This window comes from Labrus mixtus, chromosome 8 (genome assembly GCF_963584025.1).
Source record: "Labrus mixtus chromosome 8, fLabMix1.1, whole genome shotgun sequence".
Lineage (NCBI taxonomy): Eukaryota > Metazoa > Chordata > Actinopteri > Labriformes > Labridae > Labrus > Labrus mixtus.
Window position 1 is genome coordinate 9906440 of NC_083619.1, and position 11179 is coordinate 9917618.

General features: G+C 39.0%; 3 protein-coding genes and 4 non-coding genes across 7 annotated transcripts; 6 read left to right on the forward strand and 1 right to left on the reverse strand.

Annotated features, from left to right (window-relative positions):
* Positions 1-31: 31 nt before the first annotated feature.
* Positions 32-3176, reverse strand: dcun1d1 (DCN1, defective in cullin neddylation 1, domain containing 1 (S. cerevisiae)). The gene is made up of 7 exons (XM_061044155.1): positions 3059-3176; positions 2204-2417; positions 1859-2027; positions 1229-1359; positions 1059-1141; positions 876-972; positions 32-675 (listed from the first exon to the last, which is right to left on the reverse strand). The coding sequence occupies exons 1-7, from the start codon at positions 3059-3061 to the stop codon at positions 599-601; spliced, it is 774 nt and encodes a 257-aa protein (XP_060900138.1). The 5' UTR covers positions 3062-3176; the 3' UTR covers positions 32-598.
* Positions 3177-3363: 187 nt separating this feature from the next.
* On the forward strand, positions 3364-4406 carry setd9 (SET domain containing 9). Its single transcript, XM_061044154.1, has one exon. It carries the CDS (start codon positions 3427-3429, stop codon positions 4285-4287), a length of 861 nt encoding a protein of 286 aa, XP_060900137.1. The 5' UTR covers positions 3364-3426; the 3' UTR covers positions 4288-4406.
* Positions 4407-5848: 1442 nt separating this feature from the next.
* On the forward strand, positions 5849-11179 carry eif4a2 (eukaryotic translation initiation factor 4A2). Its single transcript, XM_061044158.1, has 11 exons — positions 5849-6007; positions 6829-6886; positions 6979-7111; positions 7375-7514; positions 8430-8598; positions 8697-8806; positions 9101-9244; positions 9626-9763; positions 9869-9958; positions 10237-10316; positions 10400-11179. Exons 1-11 carry the CDS (start codon positions 5976-5978, stop codon positions 10542-10544), a joined length of 1239 nt encoding a protein of 412 aa, XP_060900141.1. The 5' UTR covers positions 5849-5975; the 3' UTR covers positions 10545-11179.
* On the forward strand, positions 7157-7230 carry LOC132979686 (small nucleolar RNA SNORD2). Its single transcript, XR_009674096.1, has one exon. It is a non-coding gene; the product is annotated as a small nucleolar RNA SNORD2 (small nucleolar RNA).
* Positions 8254-8328, forward strand: LOC132979685 (small nucleolar RNA SNORD2). Its single transcript, XR_009674095.1, has one exon. It is a non-coding gene; the product is annotated as a small nucleolar RNA SNORD2 (small nucleolar RNA).
* On the forward strand, positions 8846-9027 carry LOC132979683 (small nucleolar RNA SNORA81). Its single transcript, XR_009674093.1, has one exon. It is a non-coding gene; the product is annotated as a small nucleolar RNA SNORA81 (small nucleolar RNA).
* LOC132979682 (small nucleolar RNA SNORA81) lies at positions 9329-9512 on the forward strand. Its single transcript, XR_009674092.1, has one exon. It is a non-coding gene; the product is annotated as a small nucleolar RNA SNORA81 (small nucleolar RNA).

Sequence of the window (11179 nt, forward strand, 5' to 3'; positions counted from 1 at the left end):
TTGAGGGCCACATCAGTCACAGAAGCCTGGCAGCTTTAAAGACACCAAATTGAAACATTTATTTTATCTTAATACATTTGTGTTTTAACAAAACAGCAATATTCTTAAAAAATTACAATCAATTTTTTATACTGACTTGTCGCACAAATGTATCATAAAACAAAAACAAAATCAGTTAAGCACACGAGTATTAAATTCAATATTAAAAGAACAGAATCCCCTTGCGACCCCTCGTGTTTAGATTACAATTCAGAAGTGTGTCTATCTACCTGCTTCTGAGTGGAGCCCAACCACATTAAAGAACCATGTGGACCAAGATGGTGACTCCTCTCTATTTGGCTTGAGCGCACACAAAAAGCCCAATACTTTAGATAAAGGTTCCAAACCACCACAAGTTGACCAACAAAGAGATATGCCTTTTTTATATATGTAAATACACACAAACATATATAAAGTCTCTGCTGTGTAAAATATTTCAGTCCTGAGGGTTGAAAAGGCAACATAGTTCTCAGCTCAGTGCGGTCCCCTTGTCCTCCTTTCAAAGCGCTCCCTGTTATGTAGAAACTTCACATGGATGTTCCTTGAACGAGAGCCGCCATTAAACTGCCGTGCTCTTTGTCCCGATGTGCGGCCGTGCAAACTCCACAAAGTCATCAATAAGCACAGGCCATGCTCCTGTTGAAAAACACAAACCCAAAAAAAACATCTGATAAAACTGAACATGAGACTTCAATGTGGGTAAGAACATGATTATGGACGACTGATATTTTGCATTAATACCATGACTTTACAAAGCTTACACTAACATTGTGTGAAACAATCACTCAGATGGTTAAATGGGTTCCCTTCATGCTTAGAGTAAAAGTTGCACCAACCTTCCTCATCATAATTCGACATGTCATCTGTGATCATTGTGCTGAAGTCTAGTAAGAGGTTCCAAGTGTCCTTAGGAATGGATCTTTTGTGATGCTCCTGTCACAGATGTTCATTAAACAGAATGTGAACCAATAATATTTGCATTTTTTGAAGAGTAATCCTGAGTGAGATTATCAACTTACAACTAAAAATCTGTTCCACAAATCCAGGAACTTGAATCTTCCAGCCAGTACTAAATTCCAATATGCAATAGCCATTTCTAAATCTGTAAAAAAAGACAGTCATGGGTTGACATTTGTACAACACACAAAGAATTGAACCCTTAATATGATGAGTGTCTAAAGATTCTTACCCAAACCTTTCTGGCCAGGATTCTTTGCAAAATTAAATGTAAACTGGTAAAAGTCCTTAAATTTCCCTTGGTCCTTTAACTCTTGTTCCATCTTTGGCAGTTGAGCTTTTAGCTTGTCTATGCTGTCACAGCTGGGGAACAAAAAAGTACAAGACAAGATTATATTTTTTTAAACTAACATTTAATCAACATGTTTGTTGTAAAACTATGCAATGAATGGGACAAATGTGTATCAACTGAGACTATGTAACTTAGTAGACCAGGAAGATAGTTACGTTTTTAAATCTTTGATATCCTAAGTTATTATGTCTTAAAAGGCTTAATTGCTGCTCTATTAACATAAGTCACATTAATCAACAAAGCATCCTAATAGACGGATAAAGTAAACATTGTTAAATCAATTAAAAAAAGGAATACATGTAAAGTTTTCCAAAAAACTTTAGGCATGTGTTTACAGCAATCTTTGTATGGCTCTGAACGGCAAGCCTGCCTTAAATCATATTTGAATTATAGCCACCAACATGTAATAGTAGTCCTGTGAGTTTATGTTATCATCTCTTTCAACAGAACGGAGCTTTTTTCTGTTCTGTTTCAGGATTGTTTGTGGCATCTGAAAAAGCACACACTCACCCCTGTTCTGCCATGCCATCCATGAACTCTTGTTTTGAAAACTCGCACTGCGTTGCTGCCCTGAACTTCCAGGCTATGAGGAGGACACTTATACTGGCCGGGTCCAGACTCAGGTCATCACAGAACAACTGGATTCCGTCAATGCCAATCTTGTTGTCATCGTGAGGATCTAAGCATTGGAGTGCGAGAGGCATAAATCATTAAAAAAGTCATAGCCAAATGATCATTACAAGTTATTAAAACTCAAGACTTTTAAGTTCACTGTAGTTACATTGTCTGACGTATTCCTCTATTACAGTATTGGAGTGGTGCTTAACTCTTACACATGAAGGATGCTTCTCATACCTCTGTATCTGTTGTACAGCTGCTCGAGTTTCTTCTTGTCTAAGGCCCCCTTTAGATTTGAAACATAGAGCTCTGGGTTTTGGAAAAACTTGTCGGTGGCAACATCTAGTTTCCAATCATTTTGTGAAAGACAAGTCAGTGCAGTTTTCTCATTGGATTGAGTGAAAATCATGAACTGACGAACTTTATCCTTCTGAGAGGACTTCAGCTTGTTCTGTACAAAGACACAGAAACAGAACAAAAGTTGTTCAGACAATAAACAGACTGATGTAACGCACAGCAATAACAAATAAAACACTACATTTCTGTGATGCTTTTTGTATAATTATGAGTTGCTATGAAACAGGATCAACGTCAGCCAGTACCACTGTGGGACTCTAACAAACTTTACATGATAACAACGAAAGGTATGCTTATTGATAATGTAGAATAAATCATGGTAAAGTACATAGTTGTAAAAGCAACGAGAAAAACTAGCAAAAAAACATGTTATCCTGAAAGAAGTGACCTGCTGCAATAAGCTGTCTGACAGTTAGCTAGTATTTTCACCTTGTATTTAACATCAACCAAGTATTCAAATCTGGTCAATAACCAAACACAGTTTACACTACACTGGTTTGTACAGCTAATTGTGTTGGTTATCTTGCTAACTGGGCGAGCTGGCTAGTCTAAACCGTGAGCTAGTTAGCTAATGCTAACGTCGAGGGCTACGTTTGTTTTCATTATATAAGGGGAATACTAGATAATTAGCGCGGTTCTCTGGCTATATTGAATATCCCAACATTATAGTTTTTTTGCGAGTTCACTGTTTTTGTTTGCATCAAGGCGCATTATAAAAAAAGACTAATATCTTACCATGTTTGTCTTTGCCTGACTCTCTTTCCTCCCATCCAGCAGGCTAATAGCGTAAAGTCTTTACATGACAAGTCAAACACGTTTCCGCTTAAAGAATCGCTATTGAAAATAAAAGCACATAATTAGTTTCTTACGGATTATTACATATTTTCAAACTTCAACATTATTCAATTTAATTTTCATTAAATTAAACTTTATACCAAGTCATCGTAACTTGAATACATAATTTCATCCACACTGAGACATTTCATTATAATTTGAAACTATATAGTTCACGTTTTATTTTGAAATAACTTGTCGGATGTGATACGAGATATCGCGAAAAAAATCTGATTCCTGCACGACAGAAGTAAAACACGTCGCTCTGGATGTTGAGAAGTACACTTAAAAGATTTCTGGAGAAATGGAAATCGTACAGACACAGGTTTGTGCCTTGGATTGTGCTGAACTTGTCAAAAAATGAGAAAACTTTGCGGCAGGTGACGGAGAGCTCAAAGGACAAACTGGTCCCGGATGAGGAGGTTTCACAGACTCTATTGAAGCTCTTCTGGATCCTGCTCAGGACTCAGTGGGCTAATAATGAACAGCTCCGAGCTGCTCAAACTCAATTTCTCAAACAGGTAAAAAGTGAAGAAGACGAAAGTGGGGGTCTCCCACTGTCTGGAGACGATGCCATGTTACAGTGTGTGGGGTTCTGCATTGACCGGAAGCAAAGCACTGTGCCCTCTGCAGGAACTGGGGTGTTTGTTACCAAAGGATTTGTGTCCAAAGGAGCCACAGTTGCCATGTACCCTGGCACTGTCTATCAAGCCTATGAGCCAATTCTACTCCAGTCCATCAGGAACCCATTTGTATTCAGGTGTATTGATGGTGTTTTGATTGATGGGAATGATAAAGGCATCTCCAGAGTGGTCTTCAAGTCGTGCAGTGCCAGGGACAGAGTGGGGCCTTTCATTATGAGTGACACCAGCTGGTTGACTGCTAGACCACAGAACCCACTTGCTGTTGGTCAGTACGTCAACAACTGCTCCAACAAGTGTCCTGCTAACGTGTGCTACCAGGAGTATGATGTGCCAGACACATTTCCCATCGAGCTACGCCAGTATCTTCCAAATGTCAACTACAGTCAGGACTCACAGAGGCCTTTACGCTGTGTTGTCCTGGTGTCTCTCAGAGACATAACAGCAGGGGAAGAACTCTTTTCCAACTACTACACTGTTGTGCATTAGAGTAAAATACACTCACTGCTTTGAATTTACCTCGAGAATATGCAAATGTTTTAAATTCAAACAATGTTATTAAAAAAAAAGTCACAAACAAATCTTTGTATACTCTCAGTTGCCCTATATGTCGTGTATGATTTATTGTTAATTGAAAGAGACAAACAACTTTTATTTGACGTTGATATCTGGTGTTCAACTGACCAGATGACCTGCGTTTACTATGCCTGAGCACAGGCATGGAAGGGGTATATATATATATATATATATATAGTATAAAGGTTTCTACACAAGTAAATACTGCAATATCAAAGTACCCCATTACGAGTAAAGGTCAGTCATTCCGGTCTTACATATTTTAAAGTAAAAAAGTGTTAGGCCCATCAAATATGTGTATTTGAATTTCCAAAATCAAGAAAACACATACGATATGATACACTTTATTTTCCCTTTGGGGAAATTTGTCTTAGACTCAAAATGTTGCCAGATATTCAGCTGCTTCCCCTTGAGTCAATAAATAAAAACAACAGAAAAACACATCCAAACATTAACAGAAAGGCACGTACCATTGCAAAACAACACAACACATATTGTACATTACCCACATGACACGAGAGCTGCAAAAACAGCATGAGAGATAAAATAAGAAAGGTAAGAAAATATAAAAGCATGTAGGAAAACCATGACCCACAACCCCTACAGCCTTCCGAAACATTAGTCCGAATTTTGATTGACAAAAGAGTTTTAAAGCGGTTCAGTTTACAAATTGCAGATTCATCAGCTTTAGACTTCAAAGTTGTCATCAAATAGGCTACCAGTTATAATAACTCTTATTGAATTGTATTAATGGCGCTAAGACTGCTGGGTAATTTATGGTGCTCACCTGTTGTGGATGAAAACTTTAACCTGCAAGTAGTTAGTAACACTGGGATCATATATTGTTACTGCTCAACTTATTGAGCTTTTATAAAAGTTTCGCTTGAGTATACAATACATGAGTCAATGATTTTGCCTACTTTTCCCAACCTCTAATGGAAACTAATCTAGACTATAGGAAGATATATAGCGTGAGGAACATATGGCCTAATGTATTTTCAAGGGGGATCGGGATCAAACACTTAAACTACATTTAGGGGAGGACAAAGAAGATTACCAATCTGTAGGTTCTCAAACTAAGTTTTTTTAAACAAAGGTTTTACTTTCAAAATAGGAAAATTAATTAGTGAAAGAACACTATAACCGAATTAGCACAATAACATTTTAAGACCACTATTTTCAGTTTAGCATTACTTAGCAATAATTAGGTTAATATGGCGGTGATCGTCTTACTTGATTAAACTAATTCTTCGGCTTCCGCGAACACGCTCTGAAAAATGTTGCGCAACCTTGTCTGAAGCTTTTTGACCTATAAGAGCCACCATAGCAACCTAAGAACAAATTATTACTGCAATATCCTTACGCTGATAAATGTAGTCCGCAAAAATATTTCATTTTTTGATCTAAATTGATTGACCTCTGTATCTTGCAGACCTATACAACAGTTAAATGAAGTCCACCCATTAATTATGTAAAATTTGACGATGATGTCGATCAAACTGAGTGTTTAGTTTGTCTAAAGTGAAAGTAGTCCGGCCGCATAAAGGCAAGTGGCATCGCCATCAGCGATCTTTCCACTCGCATGCTGAAGTTGGGAACGGATGATGTCTAGCGATTCTGCTGATTACAACAGGTAAACCCACAGTGTAGTCTTATTTTCTTCAGTACCTCTGTTTAATGTTTTATGTATTTAGGAGTGCCACGCTGGTAGACACTCAGCGTAAAGATGAAATTACAATATGTATTTATTGTAGCCTCAATTAATGTGGTTGCTAACTGTTAGCTTTTCTGTCGACACCCCCCGGTTACACCGCAGCTTTAAATCCCCGTTACATGCCACATAGTTAAAAGTGTCTAACTTTTCTTTTTTTATATTAATATAACTTATTAGCTGGGGTGTATTTGCTATATAATTTTCTCCGGAAACTGGAGTTGAAGGAGCCGTGTGGCTGCAGCTCGGCCTGGTTCACAGCAGACTGAAACACGCTGGCAGCAGCACAGGCCCGACTGACCGACATATTGACTTACGTTAGCAGAGCTCCATGTTAAAACTCACAGTGTACTGACGTGACTATGTCGCTTTGTTTTAAGTTAACTCTTTTATAAACGGACGTACGAGCCACTCACACGCCCATCGTGGTTACATAATCATGGTGTAGTCAGAATCGGTGGTATTTGACTATGTAATAAAACACTCTGGGCGTAACCCTGTCCACTGAACACCCGATCACTTCTCATCAACACATCGTTCACTTTGCAATCTCTTAAAGTTAGCTGACATTAGCGGCCTTTGCATTAGCAGCCACATGACTCAACACGTGGTAGGTGTTGCTGATCATTGCAGCGGTGTATTTTACAGTTCATCCCAAATGCATCGGTCATTTTTTATTTTATTTAAATGATGGTCAAGAGGACTAAAAGTGAAATTTGAACATTGTCACTTTTCATTAATAGCTCAAAAGATAGAGGCCATGAGGGGCCAGATGGAATGGAGCCTGATGGAGTCATCGAGGTAAGTAAATGACCCATACTTAAGTTGTTTTCACAGCTCACTTTCTGTGCACACTTTCACTCACTAGCCCTTGTTCCTCCTCTTTATTTTAGAGCAACTGGAGTGAGATTACAGACAATTTCGACGATATGGTCCTGAAGGAGACCCTCCTCCGGGGAATATATGCATATGGTTTTGAAAAGCCATCTGCCATTCAACAGAGGGCTATCATTCCTTGCATCAAAGGTACAGAAAATACAATTGGTATAAAAGTTTAAATTGTTTCAGTTTGAGTGAAGTGATGCTTTACCATCTTTCGGGACTTACTCAATAATGGGGATATTTATATTTTCAACTGATCACTCAAAACTCTTAACTTGACACATCATCAGCTCAGCACATTGCCTTTGATGATTGTGTCACAAGTTTTGTCTTGAAACACCCTTTTTTCTTTTTTTAAATTTAGTAGTTTAAAAAATGTTACTATAATATTTTCCCCTTGCTGTTAGGCTATGATGTCATTGCCCAGGCCCAGTCAGGCACTGGCAAGACGGCCACGTTTGCCATCTCTATCTTGCAGCAGCTGGACATTGAACATAAGGAGACCCAGGCTCTGGTGTTGGCTCCTACCAGAGAGCTGGCTCAGCAGGTATGCTGTTCTGAGGTCACAATAACCTCAACAGTGTCTAAGACCTAAACAGCACATTGAGGACACTGATTCAATTATGAAGGTACCCTTTTTTTTAACTGTCAAAATTCTGAAAATGTGAACAAAAGCATCCTTTCGACTGGTGTAGTCTGTGTCCATGGCTACATTGGTTTAAAAGGCGAACTGACTTCTTCAATTAATTGTGCTTTTAATTAGGGCTGTCAACGGTAACACATCATTTGCCAAGCGAGGTCTGAAATGTATTTTATTTATTGCGTTGATTTCGTGGTGTTTTTGTCCCTGTTGATGCAGCATGTTTGCCAACTCGGTGTCTCCCTGGCCATAGTGATGGAAAAGAACCTTTGAATGGCTCATTTAACTTAATACACAAAACAAAAAAGCTCCCAGACATATCCACCTTATGACATTTAACTTTTTACTGTTCCCTTCAGCTGATGTCATTTATTTTTTGCTCCATAACAAGTTAATGTAACCTTCGATCTACATGAAGTTCTGTTTTTTTTTCTTTCAAGTGTAAAGGTTTGTTTCTGAACAGGAAGTACAATACTATTAGCTTAAGACGGTATAAATGATAAAAGCATAACTGAAATGATAAATATTGGCTTGTTTTAACTGCGTGCTAAAAAGATTAACTACTGGAAATGTGCAATCAATCGTGACTAAAAAATGTCTCGTTGACAGCCCTACTTAAAATATTTGTATGTTCTGTTGAAAAACTGGGTGAAATGATGGCATACCATCTTTCGGGACTGACATAAATTGATGAGTTCCTTTAATATTTTACTGATCACTCTAAACAGTTTTTCTTACTTTTTCATCTTTAAAGTCTCACGCTCTCAACACTTTCCTGAACTACTGTTGTGTTTTTTTTTGTCTCCTGTCTTCCTTCATTAGATCCAAAAAGTCATTCTGGCTCTGGGTGACTACATGGGGGCAGCCTGTCATGCCTGCATCGGGGGAACCAGCCTTCGTACAGAAATACAGAAGCTGGATGCTGAGGCTCCTCACATAGTGGTGGGCACACCAGGACGTGTGTATGACATGCTCAACAGAGGACATCTGTGTAAGTATTACAGTACGAGTTAAACTGTAGAAACAATAGCAATCCTGACTCATTTCATTTACAGAACTGTTCTCTTTTCATCCCTTGTTTCTGTGCAGGTGCTAAATACATCAAGATGTTTGTTCTGGATGAAGCCGACGAGATGTTGAGTCGAGGGTTCAAAGATCAGATCTACGAGATCTTCCAGAAACTGAGCACGAACATTCAAGTAAGTGTGACCTTAAAGGTTGACTGGTGCTATATGGCCCACTTCTGCATTAACAGAATTCTGCTATAATTGTGTGATTCAGATTACATCTGTTTCATGCAATCATGCTAGCAGAGTATTACGTGGAAGGAGATGAATTTGCACTCAACTGAAAATGAGATGTGGTCGAACCTCTTTCTTAATGTTCGTTGGCCTCTGTCTCAAGGTTCAGTGCCACACATGTTGTTTAAAACCTTTTTTTTAAACTTGGTCATTTGTCCTTGAATTTAATGTTTCAATCAAATGTGTCTGCAGGTGGTCCTGCTTTCTGCCACCATGCCAGCAGAGGTGTTGGAGGTGACCAAGAAGTTCATGCGGGAACCCATTCGCATCTTGGTGAAGAAAGAAGAGCTTACCCTCGAGGGTATCAAGCAATTCTACATCAATGTGGAGCGAGAGGTGGGTTTTACCTTACCCTCAAACTACATAACACTGTGATAGGTGAGATTTGAAGAATATGAAATACACTGAAATGTTAAACTCCACTTCTCATTAAAGCACTCTGCTAAAACTGCAGGAGCCAGACCTCACAGGTTTGGCTCATGTGGCCGTGTAAGCATGGGTACACCAGGGAAGGAGATTAAAGGCACAGTGTCTGAAATGAGGCTTGGAGGGACCGCTTTCTAAATGTCCAGTGTCCTTTGTCTCAAGATGCTGTGTTACATATAAGCTGCTTTTTAAAAAAATAATTGAATGGATGATCATTTTGTGCTTTTATAAGGATTTGTCCAGTTGACACTGTCACTTGGCATAACTTGTTTTGTTTTTTTTGGTCTCAAGGAGTGGAAGCTGGACACCCTGTGTGATCTGTACGAAACACTGACTATCACCCAGGCTGTCATCTTCCTCAACACCAGGAGGAAAGTTGACTGGTTGACTGAGAAGATGCATGCTAGGGACTTCACCGTGTCTGCTCTGGTAACATTTCTCTTCCCTGCTAGCGTGAACAATCATTGAAACTGATAAATACACTTCAGTATTAAGCTTGCACATTTTCCTCAATCAAGTCTTCTCTATTCACAGCATGGTGATATGGACCAGAAGGAGCGTGATGTGATTATGAGGGAGTTTCGGTCTGGATCGAGCAGAGTTTTGATCACCACAGACCTCCTGGTTAGTATAGGGGATGGATAGGTGCTAATAAACACATTCAATTATTAGCTTCAAAATTGAAACCCAAACTATTGTCAAACCTGCAACAGTCCTAAAATGACCAAGCAGTCAAAACCTTTGGGGAGATTAAGGCTCGTTCTCCACAATGGGTTCTTCTACTGTAGGAATCTGTTACTTTTAAATGGGCGACAATTAAGTGTGGAGGATTTTTTTATATTTTGTTTTTGTCTTTTGGGTTCCATTAACTTCTTAACCTTTTTTTTTTCTTTGTCTTTAAGGCTCGGGGCATTGATGTCCAGCAGGTTTCGCTGGTCATTAACTATGACCTTCCTACAAATCGAGAGAACTATATTCACAGGTAAACCTCATCACATATTGCACTAATAAGAAGATCTTGGCCGCCTGACAGTCTAATGTGTGCCTCACCCTTCCCCTCTTCAGAATCGGTCGTGGTGGCCGTTTTGGCAGAAAAGGAGTTGCTATCAACTTTGTCACTGAGGAGGACAAGAGGATTCTTCGGGACATCGAGACGTTTTACAATACAACCGTGGAGGAGATGCCTATGAATGTGGCTGACCTGATTTGAGCCCTGAGAGTTGTCTTTCTTTTTTCTTTTTTTTTTTTTAAACGCAGTGATAGCGATCGTACACTTGCATTGTGCTTATATTATTCGAGGGGGAGAAAAAAAACTTCTAAATGCTAAACCTTGGATCAGAATTTTGGTTTGTTAAAAGCGAGGTGACTTCTGTGGTGGTCCCTCTTGGACAGTTGTAGATTCTAACCTCCACAGCTGGCTGGTTGGCGCTACAAAGCCATGGGGGCTGTAATCATAAAGGTCCTTATCAGGTATTTCTTTCGATGTTCAATAGAGATGTGTGTATTGGATGTTCTCCACCGTTTAGTAACTTACTTGTGGACTAAAAGGTATAAGTGCTGTATAAAGTCTGCAAATTATGTTATGCTAACATATGTGCAATGTATCGTTGGCCTGCTTAGTAGAGGCACTTTTCATGTTATATTGTGGATGTTTTAATTAACTGTACTTCTCTCTTTTTAATCCCACTTGCTTTATCTGAATTTCTCATGGTTGGGCTTTATTTTGCTGATGTGGTTTTAACTTTACCAGATTATATTGCTAGTCTCCCCCCCCCCCCCTTCAATACTTTCAGATTTCCTTCCCAGAATTGTATGAATGTCTTAATAAACTGAAAGTAAACTTGC